We start from the raw sequence: 24,288 nt of genomic DNA, 5'->3' as shown, positions 1-24,288 counted from the left end.
CAACTAAGGTGGGGCCCAAGGTGGGGCTAACTCCAGGGAGGGCCTAGTTTACATGTCTGGGAGAGCAGAGGCTCTTAGACCACGTGGATTTAAGTGGCCTCTTTGTGACGATTGGCATGTGTGACTCACCCCTGACCCTGTAAAAGATATAAAAACCAGGGATTGGCTGTCTGTTCTTTGGAGCTCATTCCCGCAGCAGTGGTGGTGCGAGTGACTCTGGGCCAGCCCTTGTTCTGAGCTCCCGGGCTGAACCTAGATGTTGGTAACTGTGAATCTGTATTGGGTCTGTCTGTCAATGTTTGTAATTTGTTTGTAATTCGCTCTGAAGTTCAGTGTGCTGGCTTTTTCCCTTGAACTAAGTGAATACTGTTTGTATGCTGAATTAAAGTAAGCTTCTCAACCCCTTCACCTTGCTTTCCTTAGTTAAGGAGATCAAAAGAACCTGTGCTGTTGGCAGCTTTCTGGGTGCTGGCTGTGGGTGGATCTTACACCCCCACAGAAGCTGCTAGCTAGATTGTTGAAACAGGCTGTCCCTGCAAAGTTTTGATTGTAGGTATGGAGCGGGTCCAATTTCAAGGATGGACTGACAATCCACTAATTTACATTTGACCACACGAAGCTGAACACTGCCTGTCAGAGATGAACAGCAGCTCCAGCTTGCTAGAGAAGATGAAGATGGCAAGAGACGCCCAAGTCAAGTGAGGCCAAAGCTATGGTAGTGTGCACAGGGGTGACAGGGAACTGAGAGAGCCCTTTGTGAAAGCGGAAGGGCAGCTAAGACTCTGGGCCCGCCCCGATGTCTGCCTACTCGGATGATAGCATCAGAGCAGTGTCCTGGTCTTCAGCCATGACGTACGCACTGAGGGACGAGAATGGCGGGACAAACGCAGAGCCAATCCGACAACAGCAGAAGCTGGAACTCAGCACAATAGAGACGGTAAGCCCCACACGAGAAGCACAGGGTTCTATCCACTGACCTCTCTCACCAGGGAAGCTCCACAGGAGGACCCAAGCTAGTGATTCAAAAGAACGGGGGAGGAGAGGACAACAACCCCAGTTGGAAGATCAGAAAAAAGCCCAAGCGGAGGAGGAAGAGCATTCCAGACACTAGAAACATCCTGTGCCCAGGCTTGGACCGAGGAGCCAGTTGGGAACATGAAGTACATGAGGAGGAGTAATGTAAAATCAGTTTGGGAAGAGAAGCTGGAGGCAAAGGGAGTTAAGTGTCCCAGAGAGCAGTCTGCATTTATCCTGGAGGCGTCAGGAGCCAGGAAACTTCCTGAGCTGAGAAATGACAGACGCACAGAAGCCACATTAGAGAAGAGGCCCAGAGGAAGCAGGGACATCAGGGCCCCAACAAGGGTCACACAACTCAGGGGGGGGACCCTCCGGGATGAAGAACCCACCAGCTCCCAGGCAGCCCAGCCGCTCCAATGGGAAGCTGGTTTTTCTTGACATCCATCCCTAAACCTTTCTCCATGACTTCCCCCAATTGTTCCTGGTTCTGCCCTGGGGAGGCGGGGGCGTGACAGAACCAATCTAATCTGTCCTCCATGACCAGCCCTTCAAATACCTGAAGAGTCATCACTTCCTCTCCCAGACGTCCCTCCAACCTAACCTCCTGGTTATAGATTCCCAGCCCTTCACGATCTTGGCCCCCCTCCTCCACTGGGTGACCCATTCCTCCCTGCTTTGGGTCATGAGCCTACCATCAATGCCATTACCCAGATCATGCAGTACTCCGCTAGGTAATGGAGCTGTGTACTGCAGAGAGTAGTGGCATCCCAAGGGAGCTGCCCTAGGATGGCCTCATCCATAGTGGTTTTATTTACCAAAGGATCAAAAAAGGAAGTTTGGGGCATGTGTTAACTAATGAAAACTGACAGTAATTCTGTCCATAAATTATTCTGGGAGGAAGTGTTCCCAACTTCCCAATAAACACAGAGCACCAGAAGCAAAGCTGTGAGAGGTAATAAAACTGCCAAGGGCTCTTGGACAAACGCCACCAGAGACGCGTAGGATGACAAGGAGTTGTCTTCGACTCCTCTCAGCAAATCCTAAAACACATGCCTCTGCTTTGCCTTTATGACTGAGCCTGCCTTGCCTCGTAGAACTGAGTCATGGGAAGGACTGTTGGCTTGAACTGAATTCCTCCTCCTCTTCATCCTGGTCACTCACAGTCCTCACCAGGCCAGCTGTCAGGCATCCTCTCCTCTCCTGCCCAAGACCCCGCCTGGAGAACCTGCTTCAGACCCTTGGACTTCATGGCCTCTTGGCTCAGTCACATCAGCATTCTCCAAACTGTCTTCAGCACCACTTCTGTGAGTCCTGAGGAGCCTTTCCCCCTGCCTCCTAAGAGCCTCGCCGCCTGCCCCCCCACCCCAAGGGGCTTCTTCTTCATCCCTTCGGGCACTCAGCCTTCATAGCATCATTTTCACCCTTGGTAGAGGTGGGCCTCCTGTAGGAAGGGAAGTGGGCCAAGAGAGGGAACTTAAAGGAAGCAAAGAAGTGCAGAAATGGAGGCAACAAGGGCCTGCACCCCAGGCATGACATGCAGCCCGAGCACAGGGACAAGGGATACAACAACGTGGAGGCTGATTTGGCTGGAAAAGAACAAGAACACGGGAGGACTGGCAGAAGCCAGACTGCGAAGGGAGCCTGTATTCGATCCAAGAGGGAGTGACACGATGAGACCCGGGGCAGCTCTGGGGAGGATGGATGGGAGGCAGGGAGCCCAGTTAGGAGGCCACTGTACAGCACTCTACCTGATGAGGGAGGGAAGGAAAGGATGGACATGGTGGAATTGACTGGATATGGAGATAGAGAGAGGAAACCTGAGTGACTGGAAATTTCTGTAAAGGGCTGGCAAAAAAAACAAAAACAAAAATGGAGAAGTCAAGAAGAGCGACGGGTTGGTGGTAGGGAAGACAATGAGAAGGTTACAGGCCAAATGCATGTCTACTAAGCAATCAGTAATGTGGGGCAAGAACACAGGACAAAAGTCTAGAGGTGGCTGTGTAGAGCTGGGAACCACACACTGAACTCCTGAGAGCTACCACCTCACACCTGTCAGACTGGCTAATGTGACAGACAGGAAAATGACAAACGTTGGAGGGGATGTGGAACAACTGGGACACCAAAGCGCTGTTGGTGGAGTTGTGAACTGATCCAACCATTCCGTAGAGCAATCTGGAATGATGCCCAAAGGGCTACAAAACCACACATGCCCTTTGACCTAGAAATATCACTACCAGGTCCATATTCCAAAGAGATGAAGGAAAAGGAAAAAGAACCAAATGTGTACAAAAATATTTAAAGCATCTCTTTTCGTGGTGGCAAAGAAGTGGAAACTGAGGGGATGGCCACCCACTAGAGCCCATGGTATATGACTGCGATGAAATGCAACTGTACTAGATGAGCAGGATGGTTCCGGAGAAACCTGGGAAGATTTAATATGCACTGATACAAGGTGAAGTGAGCAGAACCAGGAGAACAGCCCACACGGCAACGGCAACACCGTAGGATCATCAACGGTGAATGACTCAGCTCTTCTCAGTATCACTGCAAAGGACTCGTAATAAAAAATGCTCTCCATCTCCACAGAGAGAGAACCGAATGCAGATTGAAGCAGACTTTTTTACTTAATTTTTCTTCAGGTTTTTCGGTCTGCATATTTTCCTTTGCAACATGGCTAATATGGAAATACATTTTGCCTGATGGCACATGTATAATCTATATCAAAGTGCTTGCCCTCTCAAGGAGAGGGAAGGGGAGGGAGGGAAGGAATTTGGAGCTCAAAAATTATAAAAAATGAATGTCAAAAACTTTCCATGTAATTGAGAAAAAAATAAAACAAAACATTCTTTAAAAAAAAACACCAAAGTAATGGGTACCAGAAACCTACTGTATTTGTGGGTAAAATACTCACTGACAGTGAGAGCGTCTTAAGGAGTTCTGGGCCCTAACATGGATTGTCTTCAGAAAGTTAAGACAGGAAAGCCTCAGAGAGTACCTAGCTACCCAGATGAATTACCACCTCACATCCCAAAGAAACTGATAAATGGGCCTGATTGCCAAGTCTTTGTCAATATTTGAAAAACAGTGGAAAAAGGCAGGGTGCCACAATACTGGAGAGGGGGAAATTCCTGATTTTCACAAAAGGTAAGAGGACAGAGTCTTCAGACTAGAGGCCACTGAGCTTGGCTCTGACCTTTGGAAACAATCTAGGATGATCATTAATGAGATGGTCGTGAAGGTTTAGAAAGGAAAGCAGTGATCCCAAAGAGCCAGTCTGGTTTCATCAAAAACAGGGTGTGCCAGACTCCCTGCTCTCCTTTTCTGACATTACTAGACAAATCGATCAGGCAGGCAGTCACCAAGAATTTATTAAGGACCTACTGTGTGCTAGGTGGAAGGGATACAAAGAAAGGCAAAAATGGCCCCTACCCTCAAGGAGCTCACAGTCTGATGGGGAGACAACTATATCAACAAGATATCTGCAGGATAAATGGAGATCTGTGAAGATGGGAAAGGCTTTTGGAATAAATACAGGATTTCGATGGAGATCTACAGGAAGCAGAGGTACGGAAGGAGAACACTGCAGCACGCAGGACAGCCAGTGAAAATGCAGAATGGAGAGATAGAGTGTCTTGGGTGAGGAATAGCCAGGAAGTCTGGGTCACTGGCTCACAGAGTTGGGCGAATAAGGTGCGAGAAGACCGCAAAGGGAGGAAGGGGTCAGGTGACAAGGAATTCTAAAAGCCAAAGAGAAGGTTTCTATTTCATCCTAGAGGTAAAAAGGAGCCACTGGAGGTTACTGATGAGTGACACGGCTGAATGGACGAAGGGTTCAAGCAGGGACAGAAACCAATAATCTTAGGGTCTCTAAGAAATAAAGAACCATCCCAGCAGGCATTATCATTATCATCATCATTCATCACCATCGTCTAGAGTACTGGTTCAATCCTGGGCACCTCAGTTAAACCAGCGAGGATCCAGGGGAGAGCAACCAGGATGCTGAAGGGTCTCCAGTCCACGTGGATGAGGACCGTTTGAAGGAATTGAGCATCTTGAGTCTGGAGAAGACTTGGGGTGGGGGAAACGACACAGGATCACAGACTTGTTGCTAAGAAGGACCTCCCAGACTATCTAATCTAACCTCCACTGAGGTCCAGAGCCAGGATTTCTAACCCAGGTTCTCTGACTCGACATCCGGCTCACTTTTGCTGGGCCACACTGACAAGAACACAGGAAGGGCTGCCATGAGGAGGAGAGATCATTAACCTTGCTCTGACTGGCACTGACCATTTAGGCTTGATGTCAGGAAACACCCCCTCACAATCTGAGCTGTCCAGAAAAGGAATGGCCTGCCTCAAAAGCAGCAGCTTCACCCTCCCAGGGAGGCCAAAAGGCCACATGCGCCCCTTGTCGGAGAGGTTATGCCTCTTCCAATGCTCAGATTCTGTGGTTTAGTACAATTCCAACACTCTATGTACACATGGAGCATAGCCCTAGGTGTGGACAGACAAGGCCCTGTCCAAATGAATGCTGTCACGCTGTAGCCTAGCACTGAGCCTGATGGACAAAGACTGGATACATCCCAGAGCCCAGCAGTTCTGACTGAAGGCATGACTTAGAAGCTAGCAGTACCACAGGGAGTGGGGCTGTGCTTGGGGCTTGCCCCACAAACCATGCCAGATCTAAGCCAGGACCAAGAGGGATGGCTGGCAGATAGCTCTATTCCAGCACAAGGTCAAACAGGTCATGCTGCTGACCACTAGTAGAGAACTCGGTCTAGTTCACCAGGGAGGCTTTGGGGCTTTGACTGTATCTCAGTGAATGGGGACGAAAGGATCAGCTGGAGAAGGAAGTCTGGCTCAGGCTGCTACATATAAAAATGAGGTGGACTGCAGAGTCGGAGACCTTGTTGGCAAGGCCAGGAAAAAGCAGGATGCAGAGCGAGAGATGGAGCCTGATGCTGGGAAGGAGGGAGTTGCTGCAGATGATGGACAGGCCTGGGCAGACATAGAAGACCCCCTTCCCTCCCTTGGAAACCCTTCCTATCGGCTTCCACCAGACGGCGCATAGGAGCTTCCTTTACTCACGTGCCAAGAGGGTGGCTACTGAATCCCAAAGTTCTGAAGTTCAGGCTCCCAAATAGAGGAGGGAAGAGTTACTGGATAATAGAGAATTCCTGAATCTAGACTTCCAGTGGGGTGGGGGAGGGGGGCAAAAGGAGAAAGAAGAGGAGGAAGAGGAGGAGGGGGAAGAGGGAGGAGGGGGAATAGAAAGGAGGGGGAAGAGGAAGAAGGGGAGGAGGGAGAAGAGAGAGGAGGGGGAAGGGGAGGAGGGGACAGGGGAGGAGGGGGAAAAGGAAGAGTGGGCAGAAGGAGGAGGAAGAGGAGGAAGAAGAGGAGGGGGAAGAGAGAAGAGGGGGAAGGGGAGGAAGGGAAAGAGGAAGAAAGGGAATCCCACTTCATGCGCCTGGCCTCAGGGCTGCCTCTCCAAGCCACTCTACATTTGAGAGTTCTGAGATCCAGCCTTGTAGAAAAAGGAAGGCAATTTCTTTGCAAGAAAAGAATTAAGTACATTGTTCCTATAGCTAGAAGGCTGGCAGGAGGCTAAAGCCAGAAAACAAAGCAAAACATATCAAAGGCCATGATTTTTTAAGTGCCCCACCCCCACCAAGATTGAACCTGGTCCGCATAAGCCCAGAGCTTCCATCCTGGGGTCTCTCTTTGGTTCATTTTTGCCATTACTCAAGCTGCCTCTAGGAAATCTCTGAATCTGGTCAGAACAGAGCTCATGTCTGGATTCCAAGGCGTAGGGTGACCACCCAGGTCTCAGGTCTACCATATAAGAGAAAATGCAGAAAAACCACAGGACTCACAGTGGGCCAGAATGATCGCCAGCTCTGATCTTGATCCTAAGCGCTCGGCCTGACTCACTGGCTGCCTTTTGGACATCTCAGACTGGACATCCCTTTCAAACGTCACCTGTCTGGAACAGAATTCATCCTTGTCCTTTCCTGGCTTGAGAAGTTCCCTATTCACCCCCCTCCACAATGCTTGCTTCCTGGCTGCGCCCTGGCAGGCACCACCCAAGCAAGGCCTCCATCACCTCTAGCCGCCAGGGTCTCCCCACTCCAATCCATCCTCCGCACACCATCAGCCCAACCACCACAAAATAAACACCAGTGGCTCTCTCCCCAAAGCCCAGCTCTGATCATGCCACTCTCAGTAAACTCCAGTGGAGCCTTGTTTTACCTCCAGGATGAAAGAGAAAGCTTCTCTTTGGCTTTTACAATTCTTTATTCTGTAATATGGTAAACATCAGATTTGTAGGGGGCATCATGGGTCATCTGTGCCCCAAAATGTCATCAGGCCACTGGTTTCAGGAAGGAGTCTCTGAGCCCAGGAGTTACACCATCTTTGACCTTCCTCTTGGCCAAAAGAAGCTTGGGCTGTCTTCTGAGTAAGGAAGTTTCTGGTCACCAGGAGGATGAGTACTTAGCAGAGATGTGGTAAAATAGAGTATTCCTACATCAGGTAGGAGGTTGAACAGCTAGGTCATTTCTCAAATGCCATCTAACACTAACATCTTAAAAACTTCCAATAAAAGCAGGCTGTAACATGCCGGACTGCATGGTTTCCTATTGTGTATTTAAATCCTCTAAGAGAAGACTAAAAACTGTGCTTTCTAGATGAAATCATTTCATTTTGGAAGTTTCAGTAGACAACCATGAGTACTTGGCAAACATGCATACAATGGCAAAATCTCGGCCTCCACTAAATTGTGTGCCAGTCTTAAGAGCCAGTGTGGCCTGTAACTACGTCTGTTCCATTACTTTCAGAGGAGAGAAGACAACAGCCATCGTGCTTATTACTGTTGATGGTGTCTTTATTTTGTGATAATAGGATCTTCAACTTTTGAAAGGAGCCGGCAAGAAATTTTGGCCTCCCCACAAAAGGCAGAATTGATGGCTTTCAGGGCACTTCTCAGAAATGGAAAATGGAGCGTCTACACACAAATGCACTTTGCAAACAGAGAGAATCACGCAACGTGCCCACTGCAGACCCCAGGTTATGGGGACACTTCCCAGGATGCTGAGCCCCCCTTCCCAGGGACAAAATGTCTGTCATTCTAGGAAAGTAACTTTGTCAGAGCTTTGACAAAAACCACCACCAGGTTTAGGGGCAAATGTCTGTGAAAGGAAGTCAGGGGCACACTAGCATTGCCTCCACTGACCCCGGGAAGCTGGGGAGAGGAGGGGATTTTATAAACTTTCTGTGACCTCTTGGCTTCTTCTGAACAGCTTCAGAAATCCTCTCTCCTTCAATCATGCTCAACCTTCTGTCTCTAATTAGGTTTAAGATTCTTTAGTAAAACAGAAAAGGATAAAAGCAAGTGTTATGTTCACATCTTAGGGGAACTCGAAGATGCCTGTTAATGAAGGCCTGCATTTAAACTCTCTAATAGAGTCACACACAACAGGCTAACACTTATTCTGCATTGTACGGAAACAGCCCAGATGACAGACAGACAGATGACAGACAGACACACCACCACCACCACCACCAAATCAGGACTGAAAACATTCAAAAGGCACATTTTCCTGCCAGATCCTTCCCAAGGCAAGCCTTTCAGTATAGTCTTTCCCAGGAATTAAAGAGCCCCACAACACAACCCCCAAACTTCCTTGTCAGACCCCTCCAAACCAGCCTCCACACCACTATCAGACCTATCTTAACAGATTCAATGATGTCATCCCTATGCTCAAAGCCTGCCACACCCAGCATTCGAAAGGCTGTCTACACCACCGGCTTGTAAACTTACTATCTCACCCTCTTCCCCTTTGGGTGTCCACACTCCAGCCAAGCTAGACTTCCTTCCCCTCCTCCGTCCATGCTGCCTCATGCCTAGAATGCCCTCACAAGCTACCTAGGAAATTCCCCCCCATCCTTTGGAAGCGTAATTCCAGAACCAGCTTTTCTAGCAAGTCTTTGCCTGTGGTTTAGAAAAGATAAAATCGCATCGCTTTCTTTCGGCTGTTGATCACAAAGCATTTGACCAGATGATTCAAAATCTGGCCTTTCAAGGTTCTCTTCCCTCAAACAAGATGAATCCCACTCATATGAGATGAATACACAAGACTCCTCGGCACCTGAAGAAAACCTTGAACAAGAAAACACAATTTATGGCTTTTCAAAGTGAGAAAAGAGTTCCTACGTGAAGTGCACATAGTAACTGGAACCCCAACTCATGTTCTAGAGATGGTCCTGTCTGTGGGTAACACTGGGGCGATTTTACAAAGCTGCTACCCCTTTTAAGTAAGGCTTGTTCAAGCATATCTGCATTCCCTGCAGATATCCATCCATACAGAAACAAGGCAATGAGGAGCACCTATCTCCCCCAGATCACAACAAGCACCACTGGCCTACCCTCCCTGGATTCAGGAGCCATGGGGGATGGGGCATGGCATGCATTCAGAATATCCCCATGATGGCCCCCAAAGCATAGGCTAGGATCAGAAGCCTCCTACAAGACCCACTTTAGGTCCTCCATCCCTTTAGACACAGCTCAAGCTTGTGAGTAGCTAAAAGACTGTTCACACAAGAGATTAACCGCTTTAAGAAAGAAGAGACTCCCAAAAGCTTGCAGCAATCTTAGACTCCAAGTCATGCACGATGACAAAGTTTCTTGGACTCCAAGCCATCCCCAACCCATAACAGCCTTGGGCTCTCCTTGGTTTGATGTACTGTCTTTCTTTGAACTAACAAAATCTAGCTGATGTGAAGAGTCTGGACTTCAACAATCAAAGCAATAAGAGATAAATTTAAAATGAAAATTTAAGCCTTACTCCAGCTGTGAGATGTAGATGTTTCTAGCCCGGCATAGAACATGCCAGCAAGAGGAGCCTAGTCCTTAGAGTGGATTTACCGCTCTATGTGGATGCATGGAGGTCTGCTGCCACCTAACGGCCACTTTTCTCATGCAAGTTCAAACTCTAAGTGGGATCTAGATATGAGGTCCCTCAGGACTCATGGCAAGAGCATGCGTCCCTCTACACACAGCTGCAGAGAGACCGAGGTGCCACTGCCTACTTAAGTACAACTGCTTTTAACTGTGATTAACTCATGCCTGTCACATACAAATCCGGACACAAATACTCCTTGGTTCCTAATTGACCCCCCTCTACTTCTTTGGGTTTTCATCTTTGCTCCAAAAAACAGTCTACTTGACACAGGAACAGGACAATTCGAGCTGGGCTGCTCACGGTGGCATTACCCTCCCAGTCCCCCTCCCCACAGCCACTCTCTCCTTGGTCTTAACCCCTCTTTTCACCAAAATCACCAAACCCAATCTCCGTTTTTCTTCCTTTAAAGACACCCCTGGCTGGGCTGGGCTCACGGGCCTGACTTCCCAGTGGGGCCAGTCCTTCAGCCCTGTCTTTGCTTCTGCCCTTTGCTTCAGCTGGTCAGCAAGCTCCTTGGACTTGCACACTGTTCCTGATCCTCCTTGGCAGGCCTGCCTTCCTTTGTTCAGCCAGAATCTCATCCCAGAGATATTTTGCGATTCTTCCTGCTGGGCTGAGAGCCCTTACAGATTCGCAGGCCAACAGAACCTACCTATCTCCTCCCTCTGAATCTTTGAAATAGGAACTTCCCCAGAAATCTGGGGAGCATCAAACTGTGCCTGGCTCTCCTCTCTTTCTCTGTCATAAACTAAGGTGGAAAGGTCAGTGCCACCCCAACAGCCAGCTCCTCCTTGTCAAGAATCAGATCTTCGTTGATTCAACCACCTTGGCAGGTGTGTGGAGATGGACTGGGGAGGGAGAGAGTGGATGCAGAGGCAGCAGTGAGAAAGCTAGCGCAGTGACAGGGCAAGAGGCAATAGGCCTAAATTACGGTCGGAGTTTTAGGACCTGATGGCGCTAGAAACAAGTCTTGGCAACTGGTTGGATAGATGGGGTGAGGCAAGATGGGGTCCCAGCCAAGGACAAGAGCACAAGAAGTTCAGAAGGGCCCCCCATGCCTCCACAGGAAGCTGCAGTCCAGTCCAAACCAGCAAACGTATAGTAAGCATCTGCTCTGTGCACACGGGGCATGAAGATAGGGCACAAATCCGTCCCTGGCCACCCTCCGGAGGGAGCTCAGGGTAAACAGGCACGAACAGGGCAATGTGGGGAGGAAAGGGGCACCTTGAGCAACTGCCTTCCCTAGAAAGTGGCCCCAGACTACAGCCCCTGCAGCCAGCCAACAGACACCAGCTGCTGAATGAGCTAAGTACAAACGAGGCCAACAAGCGTGTGTTTAGTTCTTGTCTGGGCTGATTAGCTCAACACAGGAAAACAAAACAAACTTTGGTTCTGCAGCCACAGAATGAATTCCTAACTCTCACAAACACTGTGAATTCATGTTCTCGTCAGACAGACAGATGGCACATTCCTGGAGAAACAACAGCAAAGACGGGCCAAGAGCACCTTCATCTGGTGCCTTGAACAAGTGACATGGCCCCCGAAGACTGAGCACAAAATCACAGAATGGGAAAGGAGGAGAAAGGGAGCTCCGCACTGAACTGGTCCAAGTCACAGAGGAAGAGGATGCCCAGACGCCACAAGTGGCCATCCAAGAATTTGCGTGAAGGTGCCTGAGAATGGGAACTGCCCCCCTCAACACCTGGGCCATGCTATCAAGCCCCACACAAAATAACTGCACCCCTGCAAACTCCTTTGTGGTTAGAAACAGCAAATCTTCACAGAGAAATGATAGAGAATGTTTTCTACGCCAAACCAATTTTGCTGCTGTGGAGGCAGGCCTCTCCACAATCTAGCTACATTGATATACATATGCCTATGTATATAGCTTGTTAACTAAAAGGACTGCGTGTGACAGTGACAGAGCTTCGAGGTCTCACGAATTGCTCTTTTCTCAGGCTAGATCGCCCAGTGTCATCAGCAATTACAAATCTTAAAATATGAATTCTGCCAAATCTGGCTAATGTATGCAGGCCACAGTAGCCCAGACACTGAGACCCCACCCCTACACTGTCAGGGCTTATAGGCAGATCCAAGTAATGGCTTCTGGCAAGCCCAGAATCCCGGCTAATTGTTCTCTGCCACCTGGGGTCCTCAGCTCTAGGCCAACAATCTCCCATCCTCCGAGGCTCTCAGCCTGAGGCCGAATAGCACTGCTGACATGCACAGTGTCTCTCCCAGGGCAGCCCCTACCTGGTCCACAGAAGGCCCTAAATAACAAATACTGGCTGGCTGCCAGCCCTTCTCTTTGCCCTGGCTTACCTAACTAGAGCTCCTGCCTTTGAGTCCTGAGAGCTCAGGGGCAGACCCTGAAAATAAACTAGGAGCTCTATAAGAGCTCACACTGATGAGGGATTTAAAGTCTAGAAGTCAAACTGAGCCAACAGATAAAGGATGAAGGTGAAGGTTAGAAATACCTTGTTTGCTTTTTACAGAATTAAGATAACAAGGAAGAGTCTGTGTCTGAACATGTGAAGAAATTTACTGGCACGCTGAAACTGAAGTTAAAAGGGAAGAATTCCTTCAGGACAATTAGCACCTGTGCGGAGGAAGCCTTAATGCATACTTTGCAACTATAAAGTGGACCATAAAAGAGCTAGAAAGTGGCCGAAATGCTCCTACTAGGAGTAGGAGAGCTAGATACTGCAGGTTCCTTCAACAGACTCTCCTATGGTATGTGTTCAAGGTCCTTCACCATCCTTCTCATCCTCCTCTCAATATTCTTGCCTTTAGCTATGACCACTAGGTACGGGTGACATCCAGCAGAGGCCAAGTCTGCTAGACAGGAGGCCAAGTCCTGGCAATCTTCACAACCTCCTCCAATGAATCTCCAGCTCATGCCTAGCCTCATGGTTCAACATCTGAGATTGCAGGGAATAGCCTTAGGCCCAGCGTGGTACAGGAAGAAGACGGATGGATTTAGAGTGACAGCACTGAGTGCACAAACTACCTGTGCTCCCTTGAGCAAGCCTGAGGTAGCTGTTAGTAAAACAAGGAAGTTGGACAAGTTCTCCAGCTACCAAGTGCTTTCCTCAAAACTGTGAGGTCACTGTCATGACCCCCTTTTTAGAGATGAGGAAACTGAGGCCTATAGTCCAGACTTGTCCCTGGTCACCTGATAAGTGCCGGAGCCTGGATTCCAACCCCAGTCTCCAGCAGACTAGGAGAGCTTGGGCAGCTTCTAGCCGACTGGACGGGCTTCCCAGAAAGTTCTGGGGCTCAGGACCAGACAGTTCAGTGCCAAGAGGCTCTGGACAGCAGCAAACACCTGGCCGCCACAAGGGGAAGCCTCCTTTGGCCAATGACAAAAGCCCTTCCTGAAAATCCTTCTAAAATGGAGTCATGACTTTGCTGTCTTCATATGGGCTTAAACAGTCTCAAATTAACCCTGGGAATGGTGTTTTCAGCTGTGTAGGGGATCCACTGGCCTGATGAAGGCTGGCCCAGGAGCTTTACTGGGGGTTAGACCCCAGTGATCCTGGGATGAAAGCTGGAAGACCCTTAGAGATCATCTGGCTGAGCACACAGCCCCAGAGAGGCTCCAACTGCCTAAAGTCATACAGCTAACATTTAATGGAAGGTGGAGGAAAAGACCCGAAGTCCTCTGTTCTCTAGAACATTTTCTATTCTATGGTGCCAAGCAATTTCTCCAAATAAATCCATGATATCTATGTGTTTTCTTATCATGTGCTTTTCTCCTCAAAGGGAAATTTTCATTTAACTGAACATTTTGGTCAGCTGAGTTCTGGTTATTTGAAGTTTTAGGGTACCTAGACTAATAAGGAACCTAGACAAATAAAGCATGTCAGCTAAACAGAATACTTAAGAGCAAGTGAGTCATAGCTAAATTAATGCTGGACCCATGCTCAAGTCAAGGTAAGTCTGTTCTTCCTCCATGTAATCTAGGAAGGAGGAGCTAATACGGAAAGAAAAACATTATGACCACAACAATCTACTGAGACATTATTAATTATTGGCCTCGCCTTCCGAAGAGGAGGAGCAGGCAGCTCCCAACTGCACCCCCAGCCACATTTGGTGGGGAAGCTCTCCCACCAGAGCCTGCCTCTCCTATTGCCAGGCCAGGGCTGGAGGCTCCCAAACCCAAGGCCCCTGGTCTAGCTCTGAGTTTGGGCCCCTATTCAAATAGCCCCCCCACCCCTGTAAAGATAACACATTAAAATCCTGCCTAATCAGTGGCTCCTTCCCTTACAGTAAATAAAGCTAAAAGGTCCCTTTCTGAAAGCGCATTTTGAAAGGGAGAGTGGCTGAAGGCAGCCCGAGGGGACTAAGCGGTTCATAAGGAGGGGCTTTGAGAGGGTGGCTGAGATGGGGATGCCACCCTGGGTACAGGACAGGAATTCCTGCTAGGTCTCTGGGGAAGGCAGCTGCCATGAGTCTAAACATTAATTCCCTGGCAAAAAGGAATGGTCCCAAGCAGGTTTCTTACATAAAATGACACTCGGGTCACTTGGGTAGACTGGTGCGTCTCCTCCGGTTTATTGGGGATATTCTTCGAGGCCCTCTTTAGAAAGGGGCTCCAGCTCACCAGAGGCTTACCTGTGCACCAAAGACCGAGTATTCCATTTGAAAGCCTTTTCCTGTCTTTCCTGAGAAGGCTTTGAACTTGCACAGGGAAAGAGCAACCTCCCATTTGGCCCAGTCTTCTCAGCGGTATTACTCACTGTGGCCTTGCCTTCCGGGAAGTGTTTCAGTTTGTTTTTGTCCGTTTCCAAGTGCACTTTGTCGAGAGGGTCAGAAGTGGTGTCGGACAGGTTCTTCCACTTCTCTGAGTCCAAACTGCCATGAGTGCCCAGGGAACTTTTGGAGGAAGAGGCGTTTTTGGCCACAGAGGCATCAGAAAGAGTGTGGCCAGTAGGGGAGAGTTCTGGGGGTTTGGGAGGGTCTTCTTCTCGGCTCTGTGCTGCGCTCAGTCCTGACGACCGTCTCAGGAAACGTTTTCTGAGGGGGTCCTGAGAAAGTTACCAAGAAAAACAAGTCAGTATTTTCATTCGGATCCCTTTACCACAACAAAAGGTGGAAGCAGAACTGACGAGTTCTTTTCCCTGCTGATGGGCAGGTGGAGGCCGAGGGAACTCAAATCATCCTCCAGTACTGCAGAGTCCGACATCTAAGGGTTCCGCTTTGCTTGGAACTGTATGGAACCAAAGCTTCCTGCGGTAACTGGAGGCTACTGCCTGACAGACAAGGCATTAACAACGATTATCGACTGCTAGCACTTCTCAATCAGTGCCTGATCATCAGTAAGTATTTATCCAGCACCTACTACATGCCCGGCACTGTACTAGGCACTGAAAATACAAAGATGAATAGTCTTTAGGCCCTTAAACAGGGGTGGAGGCTGGGGCCAGCACTAGGCTAAGACCGAGGCTCGGCTGAGGAGTGGTGGCAGGATCAAAGCGGGGGCCTCTAGATTCAGGTGGTGGACCTCACCTTTCCACTGTTACCTAGAGGCTCAGGAAATGGGCTGAACCATGCTTCCAGATATTAGGGGTGTGCTGTTGAGGGGGAGGTGAGTGGATGATAGCTTCTCTGGGGTTTGGGCTGGGAGTCTGAGAGAGATGAGTTTTGATTCCCCCTCACATGCCCCTGGGGAGAACATTCTGGTGCTTCCCTCTTCTCAGAATGCCCCCAGGTTCTCCAAAAGCGGGCTGAGAAACAGCCCCCAAAGGCTTCCCAGCCTCCCCAGGTACCCTAGCCGTCTCATCTAGAGTCCACTCCATCCCTACTTAGCATGTTATTACCAACAGTCATTTCTGTGTCTCTCTCTGAGCTAGGAGGGCCCTCAGAGACCAGCTAGTTTACATACAGCACCATTACACAGATGGGGAAATTGAGGCCCAGAGACAGGCTTGCCTCCTATTACACAGTGAGTTACTGACAAAGGCAGGATTAGAACCCATCTCTACCAGGCTGCCTTGCTTCTTCTGTACTAGAGACTAAGACCAGGGAAATCCTATTCAGCCACGAGCAGTAACCCCATGACTTGCCACATTCTACGACCCCGCTACTGAGTAACATGCTACATCAAGAGAGCTCCGAAGAGCAGCGCCCCTCCCAGATGCTTATGTGGGGGCAGAGCAGGGAGCTGGAGTGGACCCGAGGAGCTGTCACTTCTACAAAAGCAGCAGTTAGGCTTAGAGTGGGAGTGGGCCTGGTGAGGCAGTAGCACAGGCTGGCTCCTGGCCTCGGACACCAAGGGTGCCAAACCTCCACCTGCTACAGTGCAATGAGAAAGGACTTGTGGACAGGGGCAACTTCAGAGACTGGAGGGACCAGCAGAGCCACGCACTGCAGCCAGAGGCTGGAATGTCCTTGGGAAGCGCTTGCTTTTCTTGCCTTCTCAATAGGTGGGAAGGGGAAGGGAGAGAAGCTGGGACTGAGACTTGTTTAATGCTTGGCCAGCCTTTGGCTAAGAATGTGCAGTGGGAGGGGGAACCAGACCCTCCAGGCTGCCCACTGCACCTGAAGAGCCCTACTTGTGGGGGTTTTCCCTCATGTCCTGCCTCACGCTGCCCCTGCAGACTCTGACCTCTGGGGCCAACCAGAACAAAGGGCATCCCACTTCCACATGAGAGCCCTTCAAAAGCCTGAAGAGAGTACTCAAGACCTAGCCAATTCTTCTCTCCATCACCTGTTCCCTGAGACCCAGCCCCATCCCGGCCACCCTCCTCTGGCCATTCTCCAGCTTTCTCAACATCCTTCTACAATGGGATGCCCAGAACTGAGCACAAGACTGCCCTCCCAGTGCGAGACACTGAGCTCCTCTTTATGCAGCCTCCATGTTGCCCTCTTAGGCCCTACTGGGCCTACAGTCAAGGGAATTTTTAAATGACTATTTTTAAGCAAACGGTTGTCCAGCCATTACACCCCCATATCTTTGCACTTTGAAGTTGCTTTGCTGAACCAAAGTGAGAGACTTTTTATCTGTCTTTCCTAAGTGTCCTGTTCTTGGGCTTGGCCCCAAATTCCCACAGCCTCTGGCTGACACCTACCCCGAAGGGCAGATCATGACTGCCCAAAGGAAAGCCTCACTAATCTGCATTCTTTCTGCCTTCCCCTGCCACCCTCAGCCCATGATCCTGCCCATAACTCTCAGTCTCCCAGAAATACCTAAGGTCACCCTTCTGAGACCTGCACACAGCTCACCTATCCACACCCACATCTCCTTCCTTTGCTTCAAAGCCAAGTTCAGCAAGGCCCCATCCACTTCCACACCCATCAGGCTTTGTGCCACAGTTTGTCAGGTTCCCTCTTAAAAATGGGGCATTTTGGCTGGGAAACAGTACTGCTGATGTGGCCTGGTCTGCCCACTGCAGCCTCTCTGTATCTGGACACCCTCTGTCTACAAATGCAGCCTGAGCATGGCCACCCCGCAACGTGAGGAGCCGTACAGCCTGGTGAAGATGGGGCTCCCCCCTCTAAAGCCTATTAGCTGTGTGACCCTGACAAGTCACTTCTCAGAACTCCAGATAACTCTCTATTTCTACAAGTCTGAGTGAATGGATGGGATGCAGAGGAGGAGAGAGTTTCCACACCAGGCATTACCTATGAAATTATAGATCCAAATCAAATAAAAGGTCATTAGTTTCTGGAAATCAGAGACAAAATGGGTCTGAATGATCACTGACTCCTTCTGAAGATGAGGGAATGGAACCCCAGAGAGGCAGACCTTCCCTGTGGCCATGGGGAGAGTGGGTCTAGAAGCCAGATGGGAGAAGGGCATCGTCTCACTAGGTCCTTCTGCTTCACCCGCAAGGACGGTGGCCTCCTCTATCCCTGGAAAGACCAACCAACTCCTAGTCTAGCCCATCCATGTCTAAGCAGCTGCCCAGGTATAGAGGGGCCAAGCACAGGACTGCCAGGCAGGCAACTCATGGCTACAGAGCTGATTCTTTGGCTTTTTCGACTTCATTAGATCTGGTGAGCCACCTAATGAGATAATTTTAAGAGATTGTAAAACCACAAAGTCATTTTAAGAGGTATTTTGCCTAAATGAAAAATAAAAGTCACTCTAGAGGCTATATTTTTTTTGTTTTACTGCACTGACTTTTATCTCCTGGATGAAGCTGCCCTCTGCCTTGCCTAGACCCAACTCCCCAGTTCCAAAGAGGACAGGTAGAGTGCACACCAAGTAATAAAAAAAGACTGCAACATTGTAGAATTCAAAGGGACCTCAAAAATCCACTAGTCCAACACCCTTTTTCTATTAAGAAGCAAGTAAAGTCACAAGATCAGAGAGCGAGTGTGAGGCAGAGCCAAGTCTTCAACCTGGGTCTCCTCACGCCCCCACCAGACAGAGGCTCTTTCACCATCATCCAAATAATAATAATGACCTCTTGTGAGTTGGTGATGGGGCCAGACAAGATTCCTCTAGCCAAGAGGCCGGGCCTCAGTCTGACATCTCTCGTTTTCTTCACTTCTGAAGAAGGCTCCGCCATCTTGGGGCTCTCCAAGCTGCTTGCCACGATCTTCTCCCTTTCGGCTGGTGGAGAACCGCTCCCATCTCCTGTGATAGACTTGGGGGTCTTACTTTTGTGCAGAGGCTTCTTTGGGGATGTGGTGTTACTGAGAGTGTCCCCGTCACATTCACCACGCCTACCGGAAAGAAGAGATTTGCTTTAAGAACTTGTCTCACTCCTCCAATTCCTCAGCACTCACATTCTTCTTTGACTACTTGCCCACCACCAGGCAAATATGCCACCTAGTAAGGGATGCAAAATGCTTTTGAGGCAGTGCAGTCATTTGTCATTGGGCGGGGATGGAGTCTTTAACCAAGGCAGCTCTTTCTCAGTGTTTTGAGGGCATGTTCTGCTGGTAACTGGCAAGAATTTAGGAAAAGCTGAAGTGCTAGACTGTGGTCTAGCGTACTCCTATTACTTTCACAGAATCTTATTTCTATTCAGATTAGTCACAGCCAAAGTGTAAATAACGGGCTGAACTGTCGTTTTGAAATGAAAAAAAAAAATACCTCACTAGGCTCAGCATGACATCAAAAAGGTCAAGGTCAGAGAATGGAGCTTTCTTTGGTCTATTTGACTCCAACAGTTTGTACTCTGGAGGGGCAAAGCCACTGGAGTGCACTGACCCAAACAGATTCAAATGTCATTAGGAAATGTTGAACAAAATAAATAAAAATGCAATACAACACAGATGATGCAAATTTGTGGCTTTCTAACTCAAGAGACTGCCCCTGTGGCTTTTCTCTACTATTTATTGCAAACAGATAATTCCTGAAAGGCTGCCAAGGTAACCCAGATGTAAATGGCTTTATTTGCTATTCAAAAAAAGTTTTTTTTCCTATGGCATTTTTCACATAACTGTGGTTTTCAATGTGCTATATAAGGAAAAATAAAAAAATGTGGTTTGTGGACTTCAGAAAGTGCTAACCTCCATGCCAGAAATGCGGAGACCCACCCATTTTGTTCTGAACACCCAGAACATTTGCACATCAGTGTTGGTGAGCCAGCCAGGCAGGGCCCAAATACCCAGCCTTCCCTTTCAAAGACACCCAGGTGCCTTCTGCCACCTTCTGCTGCCCTCTGTGTCTCAACAATGTAATTCCACATTTATTTCTTTTAATTAATTTATTTTTAGTTTTCAACATTCACTTCCACAAGCTTTTGAGCTTTAAATTTTCTCTCCCTCTCTCCCTTTCCCCCCTCTCCAAGACCGCATACAATCTGATACAGGGTCTACATATAAATTCATATTAAATATATTTTCACATTAGTCATGTTGAAAGAATTAGAACCAATGAGAAGAGATTCCACATTTATTAAGCATCTACTATGTGCCAGGCAAGGCGGAGAGAAAGAGATGAGAGGCCCCGGGCCCTTCCCTCAAGGGGGTCCCACTTTACAAAATGCCTGCCCCATAGTCCCAGCCTTCCAATGAACAAATCCTAGAGAAGGGATAAATTCGCTATCAAATATTGCATTTGTTTTTTAATCTCAAATACCATTTTAAGGGTTCATCTCAAACCAACAAACAAGACAATCCTTCCCAAGAAGAAAGCTTTGGAGTCTCAGAGGGAGTGCCATTTAGGCGTGGCCGTGGCAGCTGCCTTGTGAGCTCCCAGGTCCAGGATCGCCACTTTCATGTCTCAAATGGGCAAGGCGGTCTTCCCAAAGCACGATCCCAAAACACCAAGGTCACTGCCACGGAGAGCCACCAAGCAGGCATTCAGCACTACGGTGCCGACCAGCACCACCTGGGGAAGACCTCTCCACCCTCCGACTACCCCCACTACTACTACACGGGATAGTGCATAACCCAAAGGACAGAACCCACTACCAGCAAACCACTTGCCAAATGACTTTAATAGGCGTCAGTTTTTGCCTAACTCCTAAGGCCTTCAAGCCTACGCACTGCAATACTAGGACTTTTGCCTCCGTGGTATATAGACTACAATTATCTGTGGCAGGAAAATTTGGACATCACAAGATCCGGGGCTTCAAACCCTGTTTGGCACCAGTACTAGTACCTCTACGGATCTCAGTTTCCCTAAGTGCGAAATGACCCCCCCTTAGCCCTAAATGACCTAACGCCTCTAGGGTTTGGCTGGACACAAGAAGGAGACACTCATTGTGTTCTGTGCCTCCAAAAAGCCGAAAGCTGACCTCGGCCAAGGGGTCGCCCTCACCAGACCCCCCCTTTCGATAAGGAAGGACACTGGCTGTGCTTCTGCGAAGCCTTCCAGCTCTCATGGCTCCTACAGTATTTATCTGGTCGGTCTGGACTAGGGAGTTTCAGTGGTCACACAGAGCTGAGGCAGTAAAGCACCTACTACGTGCCAGGCACAAGCTCCTTTCGGTTTCTCCTTCACAAACATGAGCTTCCCTCCACCTCGGTGGAGCAGGGCCTCTCATCCATAAGCGCTCACTGTCTACACCTCTCTGGGGCGCTGCTGACGCCCCTCACCCAGAGCAAGGAGGGGTGTGGATGCCCAGCACTCTAAGAGGGTCTCTCTCCGGCTGCGTCCCCTGAGCCTGCCCAGGCTTTCCCACAGGCTTGCACTCGCTCTGCACCTTCCTGGACAGACGGACAGCAGAGGCGCAGCCAGAAGCGGCCCCTCTTCCCTCCACATGTAGAAGGTTTCTCTGTTTCCCGAGAGGTCAGCACAGGGGGGAAGGGCTCAGGGCGGGCCCTCAGCCAGGGCAGAAAAGGGGGCACAGGGGATGCTTAGCGGGTTGGGGTCACAACAAAGGGACCCTTCCTCCAGCCCTCCTCTTCCTCCTCTCTTCGCATCCTCCTTCCTCTTCCTCCTCTCTTCTCTTCCTTCTTCCTCCTCCTTCCTCTTCCTCCTTTCTTCTCTTCCTTCTTCCTCTTCTTCCTCCTCTCTTCTTTTCCTTCTTTCTCTTATTCCTCCTCCTTCCTCTTCCTCCTCTCTTCTCTTCCTTCTTCCTCTTCTTCCTCCTCCTTCCTCTTCCTCCTCTCTTCTCTTCCTTCTTCCTCTTCTTCCTCCTCCTTCCTCTTCCTCCTCTCTTCTCTTCCTTCTTCCTCTTCTTCCTCCTCCTTCCTCTTCCTCCTCTCTTCTCTTCCTTCTTCCTCCTCCTTCCTCTTCCTCCTTCCTTCTTCTTCTTCCTCCTCTCTTCTTTTCCTTCTTTCTCTTCTTCCTTCTCCTTCCTCTTCCTCCTCTCTTCTCTTCCTTCTTCCTCCTCCTTCCTCTTCCTCCTTCCTTCTTCCTTTTCTTCCTCCTCTCGTCTCTTCCTTCTCCCTCTCCCTCTCTCTCCTCCCCCTCCCCCACCCCCTCCAGGGGCTCTCTCCTCCATCCCAGCTCCCCACCTCACGTGATTCTCCTCTCGGGCCGCGCTACCTGGGCAGGAGCTGCAGGCGGGCCGCGGCTCGAGGACTGGGGGGTGGACGAGGCCACTCGAGGCCCGGCGAGGGCAGGGGCGGCAGCGAGGCTGGGGGCCAGCCCCAGGCCCGAGCCGCCCTGGGCTTGGGGTCACGCGGCCCGATGGAGGGCAGGCTGACGTCGGCCGAGGACATGCCCTGGCGCCCCTCCTCCAGGCTCCCCGGCTGGCCCCAGACGAGCGAGGCCCGCGGCCCTGACGAGGCTCCCTGGGCCCGGCCTCGCAGCCACCGGTAGCTCGAGGTGGCGGCCGCCCGCGCCCCGACGCCGGGCCTGGCGCCCTTCCGCACATGCGCAGAGGGGCGGAGCCCCGGCCGCGCGCCCTCACCGGGCGGCCCGACGCACATGCGCAGAGGGCCCCGGCGGGGAGCTTCGCCCGCCCCCACTGCACGTGCCCTAAGGGGCGGTGCGGACAGCTGCCACCCCGCCCGGCGCTCCCGCTCCCCACCGTCCCCCTCCTCGCGGGCGCCCTTCCCCCAGCGAGGCGGGGCGGGACTGGGATTCGCTGGAGGACCAGGGGCTCACTGCCTCGCTCCGCCCAGCCGAGCCCGCGGCCACGCCTGGAGCCCCCTCTCCACGGGCCAGGCGGCGGCCGCCCTCCCGCGGAGCCCCCCGTGCCCAGCGGTGCCACGGCTGACCACGGCTGGGGGCTTTCTTTCGCGCCCCCCCCCCACAGGTCCCTCATGGGAGAAGGTGCCCGCTGTCCCCAGCCGAGCATCCTCTGGTCCCCGCCCCCCGGCCGCCCCTTCGCGCTGTGCCGGCCGTCCGGGGAGGGCGGAGCCCAGGACCGAGGCTCGGACCCCACGGCCCCGGGCGGAGAGCAGCCGCCAGGGCATCGGTCCAGCTCTGAGCTCACCGCACAATGTGTCCCACAAGGCCAGCAAGAGAAACTGTACAGATCTGCGAGCACCAGCCCTTTGGGTCACTGAGCGTGGAGCTCCCCAAAGAACGGTCACCCCGCATCCCGGGACTGCAGGCATGAAGATGAGGGGCAGAAATCCCGAGCCTGCTCCCCTCTATACTCAGGAGACTAATTTTCTCTAGAGAGCCGAGCAGGTTCTTAAAGGCCCTGAGACCTGAAAATAAACGAAGGCCCTAGCTCTCAGCACGACGGGAAAGCCTCCGCAATGCCAGCCTAGTGTTCCTCCTCGGGTTCCCCAAATATTTCGTTTTAAAACATCCTTTTACAAACGGCACAACTGAAATGAGAATACTTATAAAGCACTTAGCATAGTGCCTGGCGCATAGTAGGTGCTATGCCAATCTGACTTTCTCCTCTTTCCCTTGAAAAAGAAAGAGGCTTGAACGTGACCAAGAAAGCCACGGATGAATAACCCTATTATGTTGTAGATCTTTCACCCCCAAATACTTTTAAGCCCAAACACTAGCTAGAAAAGTGTTTACTAGACTGCAGGGAAACAGCTATTCTGACAGCGCACTATGGTACCTGTGCTTTCCTTCTTCATCTGAAATCTCCCGTGTATTATTATCATTCACTGCAGAATTCTCAGAGTATTTCCAAGGTAGTTTGTTATTCATCTTGGAAGCTGAAACAATAGAAAGTGGTGTTTCTTGTATTAAATTGTAACTGTTCTTTCCAAAATGATCCAAAAAGTAACTTGTAATGATTTCGAGGCTTGTTTTCAGAGGATTTTTCTTTACCTGTTATTGGGAGACAAAAATTTTAGCTGTATGAATTGCTTCAAGTTTTAGAAAGTCAAGTTTTCCCAAGACCTTTTTCCTGAACATTCATCTTTGAATTTTTCCAGTTTACATCTTTCGTTTTTTCCCCCAGTTGAAAGGAGAACTTCTTTATCTGGCAGAGACTGTGTGGGCCAGTGGAAAGGGACTGGACATGAAGCCTGAGGACCTGGTTTGAACCCTAGCTCTGACGCCTGCGTGGCCTTGGAGCCTCAGCAACTTAAAACGAAGACATGGTTTAAAGGCCCCAAGGGCCCTTCTATGATCTTCTCATCCTATTGTTAAGGGAAGAAATATTAATCCTTTACTCTGCATTTTAGGCCCCAGTCTGACAGTTTTATTTTATTAACATTATCCTAAATCCAAGCTCTTTCTCACTTAAAGAGAAAAATGTCCAAATGGGCATAGTGCCTCCCAGACATGCCCCTCTACCTAAGGACCATCTAGCTGAGGTAAGGTTTATAGGAACCTTGAACAAGATCAGAATATGTTCAAATTTGGGGGCAGCATTCCAGAACAATTGTCACTGCTTAGTTGCTTTAGACCACTCCCCTCAAGGGTTCTCCTGGAGTAATGGAGGTCTGGGATCTTCTTCCTGCCACCAATATCTTAATCCTTTTTCAGTAGAGATGAGTGGGTCATAGACTCAAGGTAAGAGGTAGTGAGAGTCTGGGCA

At 50.1% G+C, this 24,288-nt stretch overlaps 1 protein-coding gene across 1 annotated transcript in view; it reads right to left on the bottom strand.

The window, feature by feature from the left end:
- The window catches only part of MINDY4 (MINDY lysine 48 deubiquitinase 4), a 156,038-nt gene that overhangs the window by 117,374 nt on the left and 14,376 nt on the right, over window positions 1-24,288 (bottom strand). The window contains exons 3-5 of the mRNA XM_036738541.1: window positions 23,359-23,573; window positions 18,391-18,652; window positions 14,594-15,006 (exon numbers count right to left, since the gene is read on the bottom strand). Coding sequence (XP_036594436.1) covers window positions 14,594-15,006; window positions 18,391-18,652; window positions 23,359-23,573 — 890 coding nt within the window. The remainder of the gene's footprint in view (window positions 1-14,593; window positions 15,007-18,390; window positions 18,653-23,358; window positions 23,574-24,288) is intronic.

This window comes from Trichosurus vulpecula, chromosome 9 (assembly GCF_011100635.1).
Source record: "Trichosurus vulpecula isolate mTriVul1 chromosome 9, mTriVul1.pri, whole genome shotgun sequence".
In the NCBI taxonomy this organism is placed as follows: Eukaryota; Metazoa; Chordata; class Mammalia; order Diprotodontia; family Phalangeridae; genus Trichosurus; species Trichosurus vulpecula.
The sequence above is the reverse complement of the archived record's forward strand: the minus strand, read 5'-3'. Positions and strand labels throughout refer to the sequence as shown.